Below are 24,658 nucleotides of genomic sequence, written 5' to 3'. Positions count from 1 at the left end.
GTGTGGTGAGTGTGTGTATGTTTAGCGTGCGATAAGTGTGTGTGATTGTGTGTGTGTGTTAAATGCATAATGTGTGTTAAGAGTGTGGGTGTGTGTGTGTGTGTGTGTGTGTGTGTGTGTGTGTGTGTGTGTGTGTGTGTGTGTGGAGCAGAACAACCTAGACCTATATTTAAAGTTGTGGCGGTGAAACTATTTATTCTTGGCACCATTGGCACTCTGGCACTGTTCTTGTGTGTGTTGTGTTATTTTGTCCACTTTGGCATTATTTCTCTTTGATGAATTCACTTAAACCGCCTAACCTAACCTAACCTGACCCTACATAACCTAATCTAACCTAACCCCACCCCTACATAACCTAACCTAATCTACCTGACCCCTACATAACCTAACCTAACCCTACATAACCTAACCTAATCTAACCTGACCCTACATAACCTAATCTAACCTGACACTTACATAACCTAACCTAATCTAACCTGACCCTACCATAAATCCAGCCCCTACCATAACCTAACCTAACCTGACCCCTACATAACCTAACCTACTCTCTAACCTCCTAACCCCTACATAACCTAACCTAATCTGCCCTGACCCTACATAACCTAACCCTAACCCTAACCCCTACATAACCTAACCTAATCTGCTCTGACCCCTACATAACCTAACCTAACCTGACCCCTACATAACCTAACCTAACCTGCTACATAACCTAACCTAACCTACCCCCCCCCCACCAGGTAGCGCTTAGGTGGTTAAACAAACATATTGAATAAGTTTGCTGAATGTGTTTGTTTTGTTTTTCTTTTTTTGTTTAGTAACCTTTATAAGTAAGTTGTTATTGTAAGTTTAGTTTATTTGTTTCTTTGTTGTATCCTGTTTCCTGTCCTTGTTCTTTGTTAGTTATTGTTTTCTTTCTCATTCTGTGTATTCTCTCTCTCTCTCTCTCTCTCTCTCTCTCTCTCTCTCTCTCTCTCTCTCTCTCTCCAAAGCCATCGACCCCACCTAATCCCGTTCCCCTCCCCTCATTCCCCTACCACCGCCCTCCATACCCTTCTTATCATCCCTGCCCCACATACCCTGCCCCCACATACCCCCTCTGCACACCCCTACCACCCCCCCACATCCCTGCCCCCACATGCCCCTCCATAGCCCCTCTGTGCCCTTGCCCCCCTGCTCCTGCCCCACATGCCCCTTCACAGCCTTCACACACACACATGCCCCCCACATCCCCCTACATCCTGCCATGCCCACATGCCCCCCTCCCCACATGCCCCACCACCGCCCCACATACCCCTGCCCCCACATCCTGCCCCCACATGCCCCTCACACATGCCACCATACACATGCCCCCTCTTACACATGCCCCCACATGCCCCCTGCCCCCCCATACCCCTACACATACCACCCCCCATGCCCCTACCCCACATACCACCGCCCCCACATGCCCCTGCCCCCACATGCCACCGCCCCCACATGCCCCTACACATGCCCCATGCCCCTACACTGTCCCCCCTGCCCCCACATACCCTGCCCCCCACATACCCCTACCACTGCCCCCCGCCCCCACCGCCACCCCATACCCCCACCGCCACATCCACTATCCCCCACCGCCCCACATGCCCTACCACTGTCCCACACCCTTACCCCCCACATACCCCTACCACTGTCCCCATACCCCTACCCCCACATACCCCTACCACTGCTCCCCCTACCCCCCACATACCCCTATACCCCTACCCCTGCCCAGAGACTACTAACAGGTGTGTGTGTGTTTTCCAGGGGAGCCTTCTCTGTCGTCCGCCGGTGCGTTCAAAAGACGACTGGCCTGGAGTTTGCTGCCAAGATCATCAACACCAAGAAACTCTCAGCACAGGGTAAGTACATTGTGTACATCACCTGTGTACACCTATGTTCACTGAGTACGTCATCTATGTGTACATCTATAATCACTGTGTACGTTACCTGTGTGTACATCTAGATTATGTTCAATGAGGTAATATATACCTCATAAATTCATGTGTACATCGCCTGTGTACATCAAAATCATTTTCACTGAGTACATCACCTATTTTCATATGCCCTCCTATATCCATGTGTACATCGCTTATATACATGTGTACACCGCTTATATACATGTGTACATCTATGTTTACGTGTACATCGCATATGTACACTATTATAGTCACAATAAATACTATCTATGTACTGTACATTATTGTGTTCACTGAGTACTTTATTTGTGTAAACTTCTGCTAAACTGTTGTACACCTTATTGCTTACTGAACACCCGATCTGTGTACACCATATTGTTTACTGTGTACACCATGTTGTTTACTGTGTACACCATATTGTTTACTGTGTACACCATGTTGTTTACTGTGTACACCATATTGTTGACTGTTACCATATTGTTTACTGTGTACACATATTTGTGTACACCATATTGTTTACTGTGTACACCATATTGTTTACTGTGTACACCATATTGTTTACTGTGTACACCATGTTGTTTACTGTGTACACCATGTTGTTTTACTGTGTACACCATATTGTTTTCTTTTTCCTTCTCAACTACATCCATTCCCTCGTCCTAACTTCCTCCTCCTCCGCCTCCTCTTCTCCTCCTCCTCCGCTTCCCTCTCTTCCTTCTCCTCCTAACCTAATTCCATCCCTTCACCCTAATCTCTTCCACCACATCTCCTACTCCTCTCTTCTTCCTCTTCTTCTTCCTCCTCTTCTTCCTCCTCCTCTTCCTCTTCCTCCTCCTCTTCCTCATCTTCTTCCTCATCTTCAATCATCAAACGGAAATGAAAATCCCAAACAGAAAAAATAAACACCAGGTTACAAACATTCAGGCACACACAAACACACACGCACTCAAACACACTCACACTCAACCACACACACACACTCAACCACACTCATCATAATAGCATACAACTTTACAAACACATTCTGATGAGGTCAACAACACACACACACACACACACACACACACACGTCAGATGACTCACCATAGAGAATGTCTTTTGGCGGGAAATTGTGATGAAACGAACGAGAAATTATGGAACGTAGATGAAACATTATGGGAAATGAATGAAAAGTTATGGGAATGAATGAAACATTATGAGAAATGAATGAAAAATTATGGGAATGAATGAAAAATTATGGGAATGAATGAAAAGTTATGGAACGTAGATGAAACATTATGGGAAATGAATGAAAAGTTATGGGAATGAATGAAAAGTTATGGAACGTAGATGAAACATTATGGGAAATGAATGAAAAATTATGGGAATGAATGAAAAACTATGGGAATGAATGAAAAAGTATGGAACGTAGATGAAACATTATGGGAAATGAATGAAAAAGTTATGGGAATGAATGAAACATTATGAGAAATGAATGAAAAGTTATGGGAATGAATGAAACATTATGAGAAATGAATGAAAAATTATGGGAATGAATGAAAAATTATGGGAATGAATGAAAAGTTATGGAACGTAGATGAAACATTATGGGAAATGAATGAAAAATTCTGGGAATGAATGAAAAATTGTGGGAATGAATGAAAAATTATGGAACGTAGATGAAACATTATGGGAAATGAATGAAAAGTTATGGGAATGAATGAAACATTATGAGAAATGAATGAAAAATTATGGGAATGAATGAAAAATTATGGGAATGAATGAAAAGTTATGGAACGTAGATGAAACATTATGGGAAATGAATGAAAAATTCTGGGAATGAATGAAAAATTGTGGGAATGAATGAAAAATTATGGAACGTAGATGAAACATTATGGGAAATGAATGAAAAGTTATGGGAATGAATGAAACATTATGAGAAATGAATGAAAAATTATGAGAATGAATGAAAAGTTATGGAACGTAGATGAAACATTATGTGAATGAATGAAAAATTGTGGGAATGAATGAAACATTATGAGAAATGAATGAAAAATTGTGAGAATGAATGAAAAGTTATGGAACGTAGATGAAACATTATGTGAATGAATGAAAAATTGTGGGAATGAATGAAACATTATGAGAAATGAATGAAAAATTATGAGAATGAATGAAAAGTTATGGAACGTAGATGAAACATTATGTGAATGAATGAAAAATTGTGGGAATGAATGAAAAAATAATGTAATGTGTTATGTGTTATTAAAGCCTTATGTGTTTGTGAAAGTTTTGCCGCTATAGCAACCGCCACGTCACCATACTCCACCATACTCCACCACACTCCACCATAGCACTACACACCACCACAGCACCACACACAGCACCACACTCCACCACAGCACCACACACTCCACCACAGCACCACACAAAGCACCACACTCCACCATAGCACCACACTCCACCACAGCACCACCCACCACAGCACCACGCACCACCACCACGTCACCATACTCCACCATACCCACCACACTTCACCACAGCACCACACACAGCACCACATTCCACCACAGCACCACACTCCACCACAGCACCACACACAGCACCACACTCCACCACAGCACCACACTCCACCACAGCACCACACACTGCACCACACTCCACCACAGCACTACACACAGCACTACACTCCACCACACCACCACACACTCCACCACACTTCACACTCCACCACAGCACCACACACAGCACCACACTGCACTACAGCACTACACTCCACCACACTTCACACTCCACCACACTTCACACTCCACCACACCACCACACTCCATCACACTCCACCACAGCACCAGGCTCCTCCATCTTTTATTTCCTTAATGATATGCAAAAAGCAGCTTTCTCAGGCCAGCACGAGTCTTGGAGGCAGACTTGTACCCCGGCGTCGTCCCAGCAAGTTTGAGAGCCAAGATTAGAGCTTCGTGCCACCGAGGGAAGTTGAAAAGATCCTCACTATAACAGCATAACAACAGCTGGAGGACAGCATAACAGCACCGAGGTAACAGCATAATAGCATCGTCCCACTGAGGAAAGTTGAAAAGATCCCTTACTATAACAGCATAACAGCAGCGAGGAAACAGCATAACAGCAGCGAGGAAACAGCATAACAGCAGCGAAGAAAGAGCATAACAGTAGCGAGGAAACAGCATAACAGCAGCGAGAGAACAGCATAACAGCAGCTAGAGAACAGCATAACAGCAGCGAGGGAAGTTGAAAAAATCCCTCACTATAACAGCAGCTAGAGGACAGCATAACAGCTAACCTAACCTAACCTACCCTAACTAAATGTCAAGGAAAAAAAATACAATACTATTGAGACGCTACTTGTTGCCACCCATCGTAAGTTACACACCATGGCCACCCTTATAACGATGGCCACCTACACTATGGCCACCCCTACACCATGGCCAAGGAGGAGCATGGCCAAGTGTTAAGGGGGGGAGGGGAGGGGGTGCGGGTGTGATTAAGTTGGATGCAGCAGTGGATATGCAGACCCACCCAGGACAGCCAACACTCGCAGCTTTATTGATCACGTGGCGTCGCTGGGAGGCTGTACAACCCCCCACCTGCCACCATCATCCCGCTGCCTCACCATCATCCTGTTGCCTGCCACCATCATCCGTTGCCTGCCACCATCATCCCGCTGCCTGCCACCATCATCCCCCACCATCATCCATGCCTGCCACCATCATCCTGCTGCCTGCCACCATCATCCCCCACCTGCCACCATCATCCCGCTGCCTGCCACCATCATCCCCTGCTGCCACCATCATCCCCCTGCCTGCCACCATCATCCTGCTGCCTGCCTGTTGCCTGCCACCATCATCCCGCTGTCCTGCCACCATCATCCCCTGCTGCTGTGCCACCATCATCCCCTGTCATGCCTGCCACCATCATCCCCCTGCCTGCCACCATCATCCGCCACCATCATGCCTGCCACCATCATCCCCTGCCTGCCACCATCATCCCGTTGCCTGCCACCATCATCCCCTACCTGCCACCATCATCCCGCTGCCTGCCACCATCATCCCCTGCCACCATCATCCCGCTGCATCCTGCTGCCTGCCACCATCATCCCCCTACCACCATCATCCTGCCTGCCACCATCATCCCGCTGCCTGCCACCATCATCCCCCTACCTGCCACCATCATCCCGCTGCCTGCCACCATCATCCCCTACCTGCCACCATCATCCCCTGCCTGCCACCATCATCCCGTTGCCTGCCACCATCATCCCCTACCTGCCACCATCATCCCGCTGCCTGCCACCATCATCCCGTTGCCTGCCATGCCACCATCAGCCTGCCACCATCACCATCATCCCGCTGCCTGCCACCATCATCCCGCTGCCTCGCCACCATCATCCCCCTACCTGCCACCATCATCCCGCTGCCTGCCACCATCATCCTGCTGCCTGCCACCATCATCCCGTTGCCTGCCACCATCATCCGTTGCCTGCCACCATCATCCCGTCATCCCGTTGCCTGCCTGCCATCATCCCGTTGCCTGCCACCATCATCCACCATCATCCCGCCACCATCATCCCGTTGCCTGCCACCATCATCCCCCTACCTGCCACCATCATCCCGTTGCTGTCGCCTGCCACCATCATCCCGTTGCCTGCCACCATCATCCCCCTACCTGCCACCATCATCCCGCTGCCTGCCACCATCATCCCGTTGCCTGCCACCATCATCCGCTGCCTGCCACCACCATCCGTTGCCTGCCACCATCATCCCCTGCCTGCCACCATCATCCTTGCCTGCCACCATCATCCCCCTACCTGCCACCATCATCCCGCTGCCTGCCACCATCATCCTGTTGCCTGCCACCATCATCCCGCTGCCTGCCACCATCATCCGGTTGCCTGCCACCATCATCCCCCTGCCTGCCACCACCATCCCGCTTTACTGCCACCACCAGCTCCTACCTGCCACCACCCCGCCAACCTACACCAGGTTAATTGAACGGCTCTGCTGTGTGGCCATAATGAGAGTGGGCCATACGTCACCATGGCCATATTGTGTGGCCATGATGAGAGCGGTCCATAAAGCAGTCGTGGCCATAGTGTATTGCCATGATAAGAGCGGGCCATAAGCTACCATGGCCATAGTGTGTGTGGCCATGATGAGAGCGATCCATAAGCCACCGTGGCCATGGTGTGTGTCCATAAGAGCGGGCTATGAGCCACCATGGCCATAGTGTGTGGCCATGATGAGAGCGGTCCATAAAGCAGTCATGGCCATAGTGTATTGCCATGATGAGAGCGGGCCATAAGCTACCATGGCCATAGTGTGTGTGGCCATGTTGAGAGCGGTTCAAAAGCCGTGGCCATGATGAGAGCGGTCCATAAGCCACCGTGGCCATGGGAGATAAGAGGTCACTACTCAATAATGCTGGAGTCATCACCAGCCTCAATATCTTATTAGCGTGATGGCGCTAATTGGCCGAGCCTTTGGTGTCTCTCATGAAACCTCTCCTGCCTGTACACCCACCCTGTACACACACCCACCCTGCACACACACCCACCCTGTACAAATACCCAGTACACTCTCCCTGTACACCCACCCTGTACACACACCCCACCTGTACACACACACCACCCCTGTACACACACCCACCCTGTACTCCTGTACATACACCCTGTACACATCCTGTACACACACCCACCCTGTACACACACCCACCTGTACACACACCCACCATGTACACTCACCCCTGTACACACACCCACCTGTACACACACCCACCATGCACACCCACCCACCATGTACACCCACACCCACACACCTTGTACACACACCCACCTGTACACACACCCACCATGTACACTCACCCTGTACATACACCCCCTGTACAAATACCCAGTACACTCTCCTGTACACCCACCCTGTACACACTGTACACACACCCTGTACACACACCTGTACACTCTGTACACACCTGTGTACACTGTACATCTGCCCTGTACACACACCCACCCTGTACACACACCCACCCTGTACACACACCCACCCTGTGTACACTCTCCTGTACACCCACCCTGCACACACACCCACACACACCCCCTGTACACACACCCACACACACACCCACCATGTACACTCACCCTGTACATACACACCCACCCTGTACAAATACCCAGTACACTCTCCTGTACACCCACCCTGTACATACACTCAAGATAAATATCGCACTAGTAACACTCTTTCTGTATAAGTTAGTGTAGTCACCGCTGGAGACTGTTTCATGTCCTCACTTTCTTTAATCTCCCCAAACTTGGTCCAATTTGGCTGCGATTTGCACCAAAAAGTTTATCATATGGACCTTGTCACATGATGAGTTAATCTACAGGGGTGGGGGTAAAAACCTGTTCTCAAGTTATTTGGGGAAAGACAGACAGACAGCTGGTGGTGTTAGGTGTTGCATGGTGACTGTGTGTGTGTGTGTGTGTGTGTGTGTGTGTGTGTGTGTGTGTGTGTGTTTTTTTTCTATCTGGGGTGGTGTGCAATGTATTGGTAACGATGGTGGTAGTGGTGATAGTGATGGTGGTGTAACAATATGGTGATGATGATGGTGTGAGTGAGTAGCAGACAATATTATGGTCCACACACACACACACACACACACACACACACACACACACACACACAGTCACCAGAAGATGATGATGGGTGACCTTGCCAACATCCGGTCGACCAGAGGGACATTATATCAGGTATGTTTATGTGTTAAGGGCGAGACTCACTGTAAACATTCTTCTACCTGGTCTTTGTATGTTTGCTTAATAAGTTTACCTGTAATTAACCTGTGTCTTGTCTTACCTGTGTTTTACCTGTATCTTGTCTTACCTCGGTCTTTAGGTAAAAATAAGCTCGGGTGGTTAATCTCCAGGTATCATTTAACGTAAAAACAATAAATAATGTAAAATTTAAAATATTGACTTGAACGTTTGTTTGTGCATCAGGTGTTTGTTTGTTTGTATTTGTTTTTTTTTATCTGAGTGTTTGTGTTTGTATTGAGTGTTTTTGTGTGTGCTCTTGGGTGCTTTTGTTTGGGTGTGTTTGTATACGTGAGGGTTTGTGTTTGAATAAGTGAGTGTTTTTGTTTGTATATGAGAGTGCTTGTTTGGGTTTGTTTCTGTGTTTGTATACGTGAGTGTTTGTTTGTTTCTTTGTACAGGTATACGTGAGTGTTGGTGTTTGTTTGTTTGTATACGTGAGTGTTTGTTTGTTTGTTTGTATACGTGAGTGTTTGTTTGTTTGTTTGTACAGGTATACGTAATTGGTGTTTGTTTGTTTGTATACGTAGTGTTTGTTTGTTTGTTTGTATACGTGAGTGTTTGTTTGTTTGTTTGTACAGGTATACGTGAGTGTTTGTTTGTTTGTTTGTATACGTGAGTGTTTGTTTGTTTGTTTGTATACGTGAGTGTTTGTGTCAGACAAAAAATACATGTAGGTTGACACAGCCTGCGGGGAGTCGTGCTCGGCTGACACTGAAGAAGGATTAGTCCGGTTGTTGGGTGTCAGCAGGTGTAGGTTTCAGCAGGTTGGTGTCAGCAGGTGTGGGTTGTCAGCAGGTGTAGGTTGTCAGCAGGTGTAGGTTGTCAGCAGGTCGAAGTTGTCAGCAGGTGTAGGTTGTCAGTAAATGTAGATTGTCAGCTGGTGTAGGTTGTCAGTAGGTCGAGGTTGTCAGCAGGTGTAAGTTGTCAGCAGGTGTAACTTGTCAGTAGGTGTAGGTTGTCAGCAGGTCGCATAGTTATTCTTGTTGGTGATGGTTGTCGTGGTAATGATGGTGATAGTGGTGGGGATGGTGAGGTTGGTGATGATGGTGATAGTGGTGGTGATGGTTGTCGTGGTAATGATGGTGATAGTGGTGGGGATGGTGAGGTTGGTGATGATGGTGATATTTGTAAAACAATTTATGAATGATCACTTCAGGTTCATTCTTACAACAACGCTCTGGAAGGAAGAGGTGAAGGAGGAAGAAGGAGAATACTGGAGAAAGAGGAGGAGAAAGGAGGGAGGAGGAGGAGAAGGAGGTTGCTGGGGAAGGAGGAGGTGCCTGACGAGTGGAGGAGGGAGGGGGTTATCTTATCAGGTGTAGTGTCCGGTGTACAACAGTAATGATAAACCTGTGTTAAGTACACTTAGTGGTGGATGGTACCCTCTTAACCTAACCTAACCATACAGTGTACAGTATGTGTTTGTCTAGGTTCTCTCTCTCTCTCTCTCTCCTCTCTCTCTCTCTCTCTCTCTCTCTCTCTCTCTCTCTGTGGTTGAAAGTTTTTGATGTGACACACAATCATGAGCAGGTGTCGTCAGGTGTTAACAGGTGTCATCGGGTATTAACAGGTGTCAGCAGGTATTAACAGGTGTCAGCGGGTGTCAGCAGTTAGGTCGTGGCAGGGAGTAAAGTTGTCTCTCTTTCTCTGCTAAAGAAAGCCACAGGAAATAGTGATGCGGCACAATTTCCTGTCGCTCATTCCTCTTTGCTGTGTTAATGATTATCTTTGTGGAGAGAGAGTGAAGAGAGAGAGAGGAGTGTGTTTATGGGAGTAAGATGGACGTCAGAAAAAGTCACATAGTGTAGCTCTGGGCAGACATCACTCACCTACAACAACAACAACAACAACAACACTATACAAAATATACACCCAAAATAATACGTATATACTGTACATAAACACGGTATAAATACATCAGATTTATGACAGTAAACAAATACTTCTCAAGATTAATGAATACTACCACGCCACGTTATCTTGTCTTCAACACAAAGTTATTTGTACGTACATGAAGATTGTGAGAGTTGGGTGGTGTCAGGAGCCGAACATGTGAGAGTTAGGTGTCAGGAGCCCCAGGCATGTTAGAGTTAAGTGTCAGGAGCCCCGCTGTGAGAGTTAGGTGTCAGGGCACTCAGACATGTTGAGTTTAAGTATCAAGAGCCCCAGCCATGTGAGAGTTAGGTGTCAGGCCAGACATGTGAGGTTAGGTGTCAGGAGCCTCAGACATGTTGGATTAAGTGTCAGGGAGCCCAACCGTGAGGGATTAGGTGTCCAGGGACCCCAGCCATGTGAGAGTTGGGTGTCAGGGAGCCCCTCAGACATGTTAGAGTTAAGTGTCAGGAGCCCCAGCCATGTGAGAGTTAGGTGTCAGGAGCCCAGCCATGTGGGGATTGGGTGTCAGGGACCTCAGACATGTTGGGATTAAGTGTCAGGAGCCCCAGCCATGTGAGGTTAGGTGTCAGGGCCTCAGACATGTTAGAGTTAAGTGTCAGGGCCCCAGCCATGTGAGAGTTAGGTGTCAGGAGCCTCAGACATGTTAGAGTTAAGTGTCAGGGCCCCAGCATGTGAGAGTTAGTGTCAGGAGCCCCAGACATGTTGGGGTTAAGTGTCAGGAGCCCCAGCCATGTGAGGAGTTAGGTGTCAGGAGCCCCAGACATGTTAGAGTTAAGTGTCAAGAGCCCCAGCCATGTGAGAGTTAGGTGTCAGGGCCCCAGACATGTTAGGTTAAGTGTGGGGCCCCAGCCATGTGAGAGTTAGTGTCAGGAGCCCCAGCCATGTGAGAGTTAGGTGTCAGGAGCCCCAGCCATGTGAGAAATATTCGCTCCTCCCCTATGAAAAATAAACCAATCAATCCTTGTGAAAAATAGAGTTCCATCCCGGTGAAAAATATAGTCATCCGTGGCTGTGAAAATCTGCCCTCAACAAACATGTCGGTCTCCGCCATAAACAAGAATCAAGAAAGGTTTTATGGCCTTTTGTGTTAATCCTTTGTAAATTATATCCTGTTATTGGCGGCAAAGTTGTTGTTTGTGAAAAGGCTTGGTTATTTTGTACACGCGGGTCGTAGTACATGTGGGTCGTAGTACATGTGGGTCGTCGTACATGTGGGTCGTCGTACATGTGGGTTGATGTATGTGGGTCTCGTCGTACATGGGTCGTCGTACATGTGGGTCGTCGTATGTGGGTCGTCGTACACGTGGGTCGTCGTAATGTGGGTCGTCGTACATGTGGGTCGTCGTCTGTGGGTCGTCGTATGTGGGTCGTCATACTGGTCGTCACACACAGCAGCTGGTATTTGTCAAGTGCAGTGTTATATTAGTGTTTACGGCGGGTGTTTGAGCCACAAACAGTCATCGTCTACAGTACAATGTCTCTGGTGGTGGCAACACTTGATGATGAGTTTTCTTTTATACTCCACACACAGAGAGACGCACTTCTTGATACAGTCAAGTAAATAAAGTATTTTAAGATGATTCATAGGGGCTGTCCCGCCTACACAACCACTCACCTGACGTCACCACAACACTACAAGTATTCCTGAGGTGCCCCCACGCCCCATACCCACACCACAGGCTCCCAGACGCTCCCACAGCCCCACACTCCCCCACAATCTTCACTCAAATACATTGTTTATATAGTGGAATGTGACGTCAGACTAGAGTTTATATAGTGGAATGTGACGTCAGACTAGAGTTTATATAGTGGAATGTGACGTCAGACTAGAGTTTATATAGTGGAATGTGACGTCAGAATAGTTTATATAGTGGAATGTGACGTCAGAATAGTTTATATAGTGGAATGTGACGTCAGACTAGAGTTTATATAGTGGAATGTGACGTCAGACTAGAGTTTATATAGTGGAATGTGACGTCAGACTAGAGTTTATATAGTGGAATGTGACGTCAGACTAGAGTTTATATAGTGGAATGTGACGTCAGAAAATGAAGGTTATGATTCAGTTTGTGTTGTTAAGTCTTCAAGAGGATTATGATTCATACCGTTGTGTTTTCTCCAGGTTGATATTGTGTGACGCTTAGTTCATGTCTCCTTGACCGTGTGTGTGTGTGTGTGTGTGTGTGTGTGTGTGTGTGTGTGTGTGTGTGTGTGTGTGTGTGTGTGTGTGTGTGTGTGTGTGTGTACGTCTGTTTTTGTGAGTGTTTTTGTGTAAGTTTTCTATTTGTTTTGAGTGTGTGTGTTTGTGGCAGACAGTAGGGATATGTGGCAGACAGTAGGGAGATGTGAGACAGTTGGGAGGTGTGGCAGACAGTTGGGAGGTGTGGCAGACAGTTGGGAGGTGTGGCAGACAGTTGGGAGATGTGGCAGACAGTGGGGAGGTGAGCAACAAGCCTAGGGGGGTGGGGGTGAGAGAAGGGAGGGGTGAGGTAGTGGTGCTAGACATTGATCGCTGGTTTAAAGGGAGGCACTGGGCACCCCTTAGTGCCAGCATCCTCCCCCTAGTGCCATCATCCTCCCCATAGTGCCAGCATCCTCCCCTAGTACCATCATCCTCCCCTAGTGCCAGCATCCTCCCCTAGTGCCATCATCCTCCCCACTAGTGCCATCATCCTCCCCTAGTGCCAGCATCCTCCCCTAGTGCCATCATCCTCCCCTAGTGCCAGCATCCTCCCCCTAGTGCCATCATCTCCCCTAGTGCCAGCATCCTCCCCCAAGTGCCAGCATCCTCCCCCTAGTGCCAGCATCCTCCCCCAAGTGCCATCATCCTCCCCTAGTGCCAGCATCCTCCCCAAGTGCCAGCATCCTCCCCCTAGTGCCATCATCCTCCCCCTAAGTGCCATCATCCTCCCCTAGTGCCAGCATCCTCCCCAAGTGCCAGCATCCTCCCCTAGTGCCATCATCCTCCCCAAGTGCCAGCATCCTCCCCTAGTGCCATCATCCTCCCCAAGTGCCAGCATCCTCCCCTAGTGCGCCATCATCCTCCCCTAGTGCCATCATCCTCCCCTAGTGCCAGCATCCTCCCCCAAGTGCCATCATCCTCCCCTAGTGCCAGCATCCTCCCCCAAGTGCCCATCCTCCCCATAGTGCCAGCATCCTCCCCCTAGTACCATCATCCTCCCCCCTAGTGCCAGCATCCTCCCCCTAGTGCCATCATCCTCCCCCTAGTGCCCATCCTCCCCCAAGTGCCAGCATCTCCCCTAGTGCCAGCATCCCCAAGTGCCATCATCCTCCCCCTAGTGCCAGCATCCTCCCCCAAGTGCCATCATCCTCCCCCAAAGTGCCATCATCCTCCCCTAGTGCCAGCATCCTCCCCTAGTGCCATCATCCTCCCCTAGTGCCAGCATCCTCCCCCTAGTGCCAGCATCCTCCCCCAAGTGCCATCATCCTCCCCTAGTCACATCATCCTCCCCCCAGTGCCATCATCCTCCCCCAAGTGCCATCATCCTCCCCTAGTGCCAGCATCCTCCCCTAGTGCCATCATCCTCCCCTAGTGCCAGCAGACAGGTGTGGCAGCAGACAGGTGTGGCAGAAGACAGGTGTGGCAGAAGACAGGTGTGGCAGCAGACAGGTGTGGCAGCAGACAGGTGTGAGAGAGGAAGAGCTTCAAGGCATTACGATAACACCTGTACAGTCTAGGATACACCTTTATGTCCTTCTTCCGCGGAAATTATGACCACACACACACACACATACACACACACACACACACACACACACACACACACACACACACACACACATACACATACACACACACATACACACACACACACAGCAGTATGTAGGTATGTTCTCCAATAACTGTGTTGGCGGCCACTGGTGTCAGACCCGAAACCAATTGTGTGTGTGTGTGTGTGATGTGTGTGCATGCTATAATAAACTTAGTTTGTTATTCTTACACCAAATAAATGTAAGTGTGTGATTGTGTGTGGGTGTAGGTATAGGTCAGTGGGTGTAGGTTGGTGGTCAGTGGGTGTAGGTTGGTGTAGGTCAGTGGGTGTAGGTTAGTGTAGGTCAGTGGGTGTGTGTGATCATGTCCATGGGAGGTAGGAGGGAGGAGGAAGGAGGAGTAGGAGGAGGAGAAGGATGGGAGGGAGGAGGAAGAGTAGGAGGAGGAGGTGGGGAGGAGGGAAGTAGGAGGAGGAGGAGGGAGTAGGTAGGCAGGCGTGTGGTAATTTTCCTTGATGTCTCTCACCTCGGTACTGGGAAAAGATGCAAATGTGATGGTGGTTGGTTGTGGTGGAGGTGAAGGGCGGTGGTGGTAGCGATGGTGGTAGAGATGGTGGTATTAATGGTGGTGGCTGATAGTTTATAAAAAAAAAGATTGTTAAGTAAAATACCAGGAAATTACGACACTGTTAAAATAATAATTATATAAGTATTTCTTTAACACACACACACACACACACACACACACATGTACACACACACACACACAAAAACCATATAATTCTTACTTTAATTCTCACACTAACCTTTCACACCTGTACATTAATTAAGGAATACGTACACCTGTGGGATAAAATAACCAAACCTTATACCAATCACCTTCTGTTGACATTGGCCTGACAACCTTTCTCATTATACTGTGCTTGGTGATGCAGGAGGTGTAGTGGGTTATGGTAGTGGTGGTGAAAGCGACCTTGGAATGGTAAACACACTAAGAAAGACCACTTGTGTTTAGGTATGTATTACTTTATGTATGGTGTATAGTGAAAGCTCTCTTTAATGAATAGAGAGAGAGAGAGAGAGAGAGAGAGAGAAGAGAGAGAGAGAGAGAGAGAGAGAGAGAGAGAGAGAGAGAGAGAGATAAACAACTTTTGATGGAAATATGTCATTTGGGTCAGGCACTTCACAGTCGTCATGAAGTGAAAAAGAAAATAAATTGTTAGCATTATAAAATTACCGTCCATGGCTCTACACACAGACACACACACTCACACACATGTACACTCAGCCAAACATCCACTGACCTCACCCTAGCTCTCACCCAATGTGACCTGGCAATATTTGGTAGAGGAAGGTTGTATGTAAAGGTGACTGTGATTGGTGGATCTATTTGTGGCTGTATCACTGTCAGGATAAATATTAAACAATCCAAAGGTAGATTTTTTTATAATATTAAGCGATTCATTGTTATTTAAGATCATGAGAGGTTTCGAAATATTCGTATATTTGCTTAAATAATGAAAAAAAATGTGAGAATCTTGTGGCAGCCCTCATTGTAGTTGAGTTGCCAGTTCATTAATATCATTTCTGTATTATTCAAGATAGCAAATTTACGAACATTTGGAAACTTCTCATGGTAAAAGAAAAGATCATTAGTTTATTACTATAATAATCCTACCTTTGGTTTGTTTAATATTTATCCTGACAGTGATACAGCCACAAATAGATCCACCAATCACAGTCACCTTTACATACAACCTTCCTTTACCAAGTATTGCCAGGTAACATTGCCAGTGTGAGAGCTAGGGTGAGGTCGGTGGATGTTTGGCTGATTGTACATGAATTGCTCAAAACATACGTACATAAATGTCTCAACACACAAACGTACACAAATGGCGCAACACACACACACACACACACACACACACACACACACACACACACACACACACACAAATAATACTGTTGTTTTATTGATCAACTCATATTTGCTGCTATAAAGAGAAGACACATTCTTTTTGTTATTGAAGTATGGGCAATTAATTAACCTGGGTAGACAATACATGTTTGTTAATTTGTCTACAACTACCGTACAAACATTACCTGGGTTGTTGTTTAGTCTACAGCATAGGTACAGAGAAATAATGTAACTTATTTTGATTAATACTCCTTTACTCGTCCTCCCCTTCTCTACTCTCATCTCTCTGCTCCTCCTCCTCCTCCTCCTCTTTTACTTTCCTCCTCTCCTCCTCCCTCTGTACTCTATTCCTCCTTCTCCTCTCCTCTACTCTCTTCCTCATCTTTTACTTTTTTTTATTTGTCCTCCTTCTCTACTCTTGTCCTCCTCCTCCCGGGGTGGTCGTGTTGGTCAGTGGGGGGTGCAGTAATTGAACCTCCCAGTGCCACCATGGGGATATTACCCCCCTCTCCTCCCTCTCTCTCTCTCTCTCTCTCTCTCTCTCTCTCTCTCTCTCTCTCTCTCTCTCTCTCTCTCTCTCTCTCTCTCTCTCTGATAAGTGAGGTGGATGAGTGGTTACAGTTCTCACTCACCTGTGGGCGGCCACTGGTTGGCTCCCAGGGCTTAATGTACGGTATGTGTGTGTTGCAGGAGACGTGTATGTGTGTGTGTGAGTGTGTTGCACGTGTGTGAGTGTGTTGCACGAGACGTGTGTGTGTGTGTGTTGCAGGAGGCGTGTGTGTGTGTGCAGGTGGCGTGTGTGTGTTGGTGGCGTGTTGCAGGTGGCGTGTGTTGTGTGCATGTGGCGTGTGTGTGTGCGTGAGACGTGTGTATGTGTTGCAGGTGGCGTGTGCGTGTTGCAGGAGGCGTGTGTGTGTGTTGCAGGTGGCGTGTGTGTATTGCGTGAGACGTGTGTGTGTGTTGCAGGTGGCGTGTGCGTGTTGCAGGAGGCGTGTGTTGCAGGTGGCGTGTGTGTGTTGGGAGGCGTGTGTGTGTTGCAGGAGGCGTGTTTGTTTTGCAGGAGGCGTGTGCGTGTTGCAGGCGTATGTGTTGTGTAAAATAATAATAATATGTAATAATAATAATAATAATAATAATAATAATAATAATAATATTAATATATATAATTAACGGTTTATGGAAGAGCATATGTATGTAGCCAGTAGGCTGAAATATCTGATTACATAAGTGGGGAATAAACTCTCTTGATTTACAAATAAGATACAAGTAACATAAATTGATACAAATAAAGATATATAATAACTATGTGGGGAGAGGCTCAAACTACAGGGCATTTCAACATAGTGACAGTGCAAAGTAGTATTTACTGGGGAGTGAATACACTGGTTGATTCTGGGTGTTGATAATTTTTACAATGGTTGGGACTGGGTTGTTCTTATAGCAGAATCAGTTCGTGCTCGTATGGGCGGGGATCTCAAGGTGGTAATAGGGCGGTGTCGAGGATGGTGCAAAGCTTCTCCTGGGCACGAGATGGTCGTGGTGATGGTCAGTGAGAGCCGAGAGATCCAATGTGTTTAAGCTTCTTGATATCATGGAGTAGGAAGGAGAATAATCTTGCATGCTCTCTTTTGCACTTTTCTAGGTTTTTACGTTATTAATGACATTTAGGGAGGAAGACCAGGTAGGGGAGGCATAGGTGAGGCTTGGGAGTATAGATGTTGGAAGGTAAACACTGAGGGAGCTGGGGGGCAGGAGCTCAGGGGACTTGGTCAGCCGGAGGAGGAGATGGAGACGGAAGCTGGAGGATTTGACAACTTCGCGACGTGTGGTTTCCAATTTAGTTTGTTGTCTATGGTGACGCCAAGGGCTTTGTGAAATCTCTACAACCTGGGTGTGTTGGGACCCTAAAAGTAATGGAAGGGGGGTGGGACAACGTCGGAGGAGAGGTTGATGTGCATAACCATGAATGTGAGATGTGGTTGATGGTGGCGTGGTTGTTGGTGGCACCCAGTTTTTGGGGCTGTTCCAAAAATCCTGAAGGTCAGTATAGTCGGGAGCCAGAATTATTGGCCTTCAGTCCCAATGGTGGAGTCGTCGACATATTTCCAGTGAGCGGTGGTTTCTCTTAGGGCATTATTGATAAGCATAAGGAAGCTTCCAGTGGTCTCATCTTGGTGCCTTAGGGCGCCACAGGTAGTGACTGAAAAGGTGGAGAACCAGCCCTCCAGGCGCACAGCTTGGCGTGATTACTAAGAAGTCTGTAAGCCATGGTATGAACTTCTTCGAAACCCGAGTCAAATGCGCATTGTTGCTGATTAAATTGTAGCCAGTCCTTCTAGGTCGAATGCCTTAGTGAAGTCAATAGAGGAGACAGCTACAGACGTTTTTGGTTTTCTCCAGATGGCGGTATATCCAGTCGAAGATGATAAGACAGTGAGTGGTTGAAGTTTTCATATTACCAAATTGCTGAGATCGGCTCCTGCAATTTCAGCATAAACCAAATCAAACATAACTTTCACAGGTCGCTGGGTATTGGGTGATTGCAATAGATTAAGTAGCTGATTTAAGTTGTGGGCTGGTTTGCGACTTAGGCACTGGTGACACATAAGAAGTCTTTCAGTCAGCTGGGCATCTGGCTTGACTGAGAAGCGTGAGGATGGAGCAGAGAGGTTTAATAGCTCCGGGGAAAACTCATGAAGAGTTTCATTGTTAAGTCAATGGGTGGTGGAGCGTTTTTAACTTCAGTTTGTCCAGACGTTTAGCTACTTCAAATTCTTCTACTAAGTCAGTGGGAAAGGGGCTGGTAGGTAAGCAGGAAGTGGTTGTGTCAAGCCGAGGCATCTGGCATATAGTAGCGAAATGGTTATTTTGATTGCTCAGCTGCGTCAACATTAATGAGATGGCTAGAGAGGAGGGTGTGTCTTATTGTTTTAGTCCCACAGAATTGCTTTAAGCTCACGCCTATGACTGATGTTGGTCTGCTTCCAGGTGTTACCATTTGGTTGGGTAGAGTGAGACTTTGCAGTCATTATTTCAGCGGATAACTTCCGGTTCTTGAAAGGGACTGTAGCAGTTGTAGTCATTAGAGATAAGAGCTCTGTCTCTGTTGCATAAGTCTTTTGATCCGAGGTGTGATCCAGAACCGTCAGCTAGGTGAGATCTGACTGACTTCTCGGGGAAAAGTGGTGAGTGAGCTCCGTGGTGGTGTTGGTATAATTTACTAAATTTGAGGTGTCCGTCATCACATTAAGTACTTCCGTCCAGGGATGGTGAACTATCCACACTGCGAAAGAGCGCACAAGAGTCAGTAATCAGCCTGTGGTCTTGATGTGGGGTCTCTGTACTTGGTGAGGTGGCAGCTGGGGACCAAACTGCGCGATGGGTGTGTGCTACACCCGATGAGGCGTGGTTGAGGTGGTTGGTGCTGGTCCGCTAAGTCGAGTTAAAGATAGGTCAAAATTATTTTGACCCGTGTGTGGAAGTTCTAACAGCCGATAGTGACAGCTGGTCCTGGATATCGAGTGGTGTCTATTTCATTATAATCCCGCATAATACTAACTGGCACATGGGAACCCTAACTCTGAGGTGGTCTGAGGTGGTAATGAGATGGTTTATACAGGTGTCTGGTGGGTAGGTGGGGCGGATTGTATAAGCGCTGAATTATGATGGAAGTGTTGCGCGGGTGGGCCCGTGGCACAACACATACCCATAATGCTTCCACATCTGCTGGGACTTGAACATCCAGGCGTGATGAAGAGTTGATATCCTCAATATGAGCGCATTTCAGGCTTTGATTTGCCAAGCCTCATCTGGCAGCGGCAGCCTCGTGGCGACTGACCTGACTGTAGCTGGTTTGCCAGCTCGTCAAACTTGTTAGCAAAGTGACGTTGGATGCTTAGTAAGACGGGGAGATCATATCATATCCGTGGATCTTCGGTGTAATGGTGCGGTCTGTCGAGGTGGGTTTCTCTGGTTTCCTAGTGGAAGTTATGGTCTAAGGGCTTTTTCTTTGACGCCCCTGTCTACTGCTGCCAGCATGGAATATGTTCAGTGACTTGAGTCGCTACTAACACTCTTGATATCTGTTGTTGTTGTGGAGCGGACGGAAGTGTTTGGCCTGGTGGCCATAAACTCATAGAGGCACTTTGAGGCCACTAACACTAGTGAACGCTCTGTTAATATTTATCAGTCGTAAACACCGTGAGTCCTTGTCTCTGCAATTGCTTAGAGACCGCCGACACAGTATCCACGATATATATATGGCTTACCATGATGGTCCTTGTCATTAGCACTTTGAGGTGACCGACAAAATTCTTACGCTGTGTTCTTTTCATGGGATGCACTATAGGAACACTGTTTGGTAATCAATCAACCTGAACACTTGAATGTTTTGCTGAATAAATCGGTGTATTATGGCTGGTAGGGCGTTGGGATATAGCAGGGGGGGGGGCAGGGGCCAAACAGACTCGGCCTGGCTGTCAAAACCCAAGGTGCCTTCTTCAGGTCCCGTCTTGTCTACTTCTGATGGTTGACAAGTGTGTGTGTGTGTTTTTTGCAGAAGGCGTGTATATGTGTTGCAGGAGGCGTGTGTGTGTGTGTGTTGCAGGAAGCGTGTGGTGTGTGTTGCAGGAGGCGTGTGTGTGTGTTGCAGGAGGCGTGTGTGTGTGTTGCAGGAAGCGTGTGGTGTGTGTTGCAGGAGGCGTGTGTGTGTGCAGGGGCGTGTGTGTGTGTGTTGCAGGAGCGTGTGGTGTGTGTTGAAGAGGCGTGTGGTGTGTGTTGCAGGAAGCGTGTGGTGTGTGTGTTGGGAGGCGTGTGTGTGTTGCAGGAGGCGTGTGTGTGTGTGTGTTGCAGGAAGCGTGTGGTGTGTGTTGCAAGAGGCGTGTGGTGTGTATTGCAGGAAGTGTGTGGTGTGTGTTGCAGGAGGTGTGTGTGTGTGTGCCTGTGTGTTGCAGGAGGCGTATGTGAGTATGTTGCAGGAGGCGTGTTTGTGTGTTGCAGGAGGCGTGTGTATGTGTTGCAGTAGGGACGCACGCCAGCAGCGTGAAAGCCTTAGTAGTGCCGTTGTTGGGGAGGGTTGTAAATGTTACAGTCAGGATGGTCCCGCCGCTCCTCACCGCCTCCCTCACTCCATCTTTCCTCTACCTGTGTCCTACTCTCTCTCTCTCTCTCTCTCTCTCTCTCTCTCTCCTGTGTTTCCTCACCCACCTCCCTCCCCTGTTTCCTCACCGCCTCCCTCCCTCCCTCCCTGTTTCCTCACCACCTCCCTCCTCTCTGTGTTTCCTCACCACCCCTCCCCCCCTGTGTTTCCTCACCGCCTCCTCCCTCCTCCCTCCCTCCCTGTGTTCCTCACCACCTCCCTCCCCTGTGTTCTCACCACCCTCCTCCCCTGTGTTTCCTCACCACCTCCCTCCTCCCTGTGTTTCCTCACCCTCCTCCTGTGCACCACCTCTCCCTCCTGTGTTTCCACCACCTCCTCCCTCCTGTGTTTCCTCCCACCCCTCCCTCCCTGTGTTCCTCCCCTCCCTCCCCTGTGTTTCCTCACCACCCCTCCTCCCTCCCTGTGTTTCCTCCACCACCCTCCCTCCCCTTCCTCACCACCTCTCCCCCCCTGTGTTTCCCACCCCCTCCTCCTCCTGTGTTTCTCACCACCTCCTCCTCCCTGTGTTTCTCACCACCTCTCCCCCCCTGTGTTTCCCACCACCCTCCCTCCCTCCTGTGTTTCCTCACCACCCCTCCTCCCCCTGTTTCCTCACACCTCTCCCTCCTGTGTTTCCTCACCACCTCCCTCCCTCCCTGTGTTTCCTCACCGCCTCCCTCCCTCCCTCCCTCCTCCTGTGTTTCCTCACCACCCCTCCCTCCCCCCTGTGTTTCCTCACCACCCTCCCTCCCCCCTGTGTTTCCTCACCACCCCTCCCTCCCTCCCTGTGTTTCCTCACCACCCCTCCCTCCCTCCCTGTGTTTCCTCACCACCCTCCCTCCCTCCCTGTGTTTCCTCCTCCCTCCTCCCTCCCTGTGTTTCCTCACCACCTCTCTCCCTCCCTCCCTCTACCATCATCATGAAACACTAACTGTGAACGACATACTCGTGACGTGTACTACCTCGTGGTGACGTGTAGTACCTCGTGGTGACGTGTACTACCTCGTGGTGACGTGTAGTACCTCGTGGTGACGTGTAGTACCTCGTGGTACTACCTCGTGGTGACGTGTAGTACCTCGTGGTGACGTGTAGTACCTCGTGGTGACGTGTAGTACCTCGTGGTGACGTGTACTACCTCGTGGTGACGTGTACTACCTCGTGGTGACGTGTAGTACCTCGTGGTGACGTGTAGTACCTCGTGGTGACGTGTAGTACCTCGTGGTGACGTGTACTCGTGGTGACGTGTAGTACCTCGTGGTGACGTGTACTACCTCGTGTGACGTGTACCTCGTGGTGACGTGTAGTACCTCGTGGTGACGTGTATTACCTCTGGTGACGTGTACTACCTCGTGGTGACGTGTAGTACCTCGTGGTGACGTGTAGTACCTCGTGGTGACGTGTACTACCTCGTGGTAACGTATACTACCTCGTGGTGACGTGTAGTACCTCGTGAGGATACTACTACTACTACTGGATCCATTACCATCACGACTAATACTTTTTTTATTTTTATTATTATTATTATTATTATTATTATTATTATTATTATTATTATTATTATTATTATTATTATTATTATTATTATTATTATTTGGTGTTTGTAGCAAGAAAGGAGCTTTTGCTCACTCTGTAAACTGTTCTTGTCTTGAAATAGTAATTGAAATACCTGTGTTATTAAAGTAAGGTGTTTAGTAGTCATGTATGGCTTCTGCCCCCTGTGACACACACACACACACACACACACACACTACACTATCACCTACACTACATCCACTACACTATCACCTACACTACATCCACTACACTATCACCTACACTACATCCACTACACTATCATCTACACTACATCCACTACACTATCATCTACACTACATCCACTACACTATCATCTACACTACATCCACTACACTATCACCTACACTACATCCACTACACTATCATCTACACTACATCCACTACACTATCATCTACACTACATCCTCTACACTATCACCTACACTACATCCACTACTATCACCTACACTACATCACACACTATCACCTACACTACATCCACTACACTATCTACACTACATCCTCTACCTATCACCTACACTACATCCTCTACACTATCATCTACACTACATCCACTACACTATCATCTACACTACATCCACTACACATCAACCTACACTACATCCACTACACTATCACCTACACTACATCCACAACACAACATCCACTACACTATCACCTACACTACATCCACAACACTACATCCAATTCACTATCATCTACACTACATCCACTACACTATCATCTACACTACATCCACTACACTATCACCTACACTTCATCCACTACACTATCACCTACACTACATCACTACACTATCACCTACACTACATCCACTACACTATCATCTACACTACATCCACTACACTATCACCTACACTTCATCCTCTACACTATCACCTACACTACATCCACTACACTATCACCTACACTACATCCACTACACTATCAACTACACTACATCCACTACACTATCATCTACACTACATCGACTACACTGTCAGTTTATAATACACTATACCACTATATTAATATAACTGTCGTCACAATCACTATATACACACATCATCACTATATACATTGTATCACCACCATACACATCACCATATACATTATCACCATACACACATCATCACTATATTCATTGTATCACCACCATACACACATAACTATATGCAATATAACCACCATACACACATCATCACTATATACATTGTATCAACACCATACACACTCCATCACTATATATTGTATCACGAGCTCCTCAGTGTATACACAACATACTTCCCAAGCTCACCTATGCCTCCCCACCTGGTCTCTCTCTCTAAATGCCACACAACGTAAACACCTAGAAAAAGTGCAAAAGAGGGCATGCAAGATTATTCTCTCCTTCCTACACCACATATCAAGAAGCGCTCAACACACTGACCCTTTCGACTCTCACTGACCATCACCACGGCCTCATCTGCAAATTTGGTAAGAAGCTTCTACACCATCCCCGACACCGGCCCCTACTACCTGAGATCCCCTGTCCGAGAATTGCTGTTCGACACCAACCGCATCCAGCCCATATGCACGAACTGATCGCTATAAGAACAGCCCAGTCCCAACCATTGTAAAATTATCAATAACATGTAATAAATCAGTGTATTCACTCCCAGTAAACACTGCTC

The 24,658-nt window shown here is 47.7% G+C and overlaps 1 protein-coding gene across 1 annotated transcript in view; it reads left to right on the top strand.

The window, feature by feature from the left end:
* Window positions 1-24,658, top strand: part of LOC121868300 (calcium/calmodulin-dependent protein kinase type II alpha chain-like) — a 204,551-nt gene that overhangs the window by 68,791 nt on the left and 111,102 nt on the right. The window contains 1 exon segment of the mRNA XM_042368752.1: window positions 1,780-1,874. Coding sequence (XP_042224686.1) covers window positions 1,780-1,874 — 95 coding nt within the window.

The sequence above is a fragment of the Homarus americanus genome, unplaced genomic scaffold, assembly GCF_018991925.1.
Source record: "Homarus americanus isolate GMGI-L3 unplaced genomic scaffold, GMGI_Hamer_2.0 scaffold19318, whole genome shotgun sequence".
NCBI lineage: Eukaryota > Metazoa > Arthropoda > Malacostraca > Decapoda > Nephropidae > Homarus > Homarus americanus.
The sequence above is the reverse complement of the archived record's forward strand: the minus strand, read 5'-3'. Positions and strand labels throughout refer to the sequence as shown.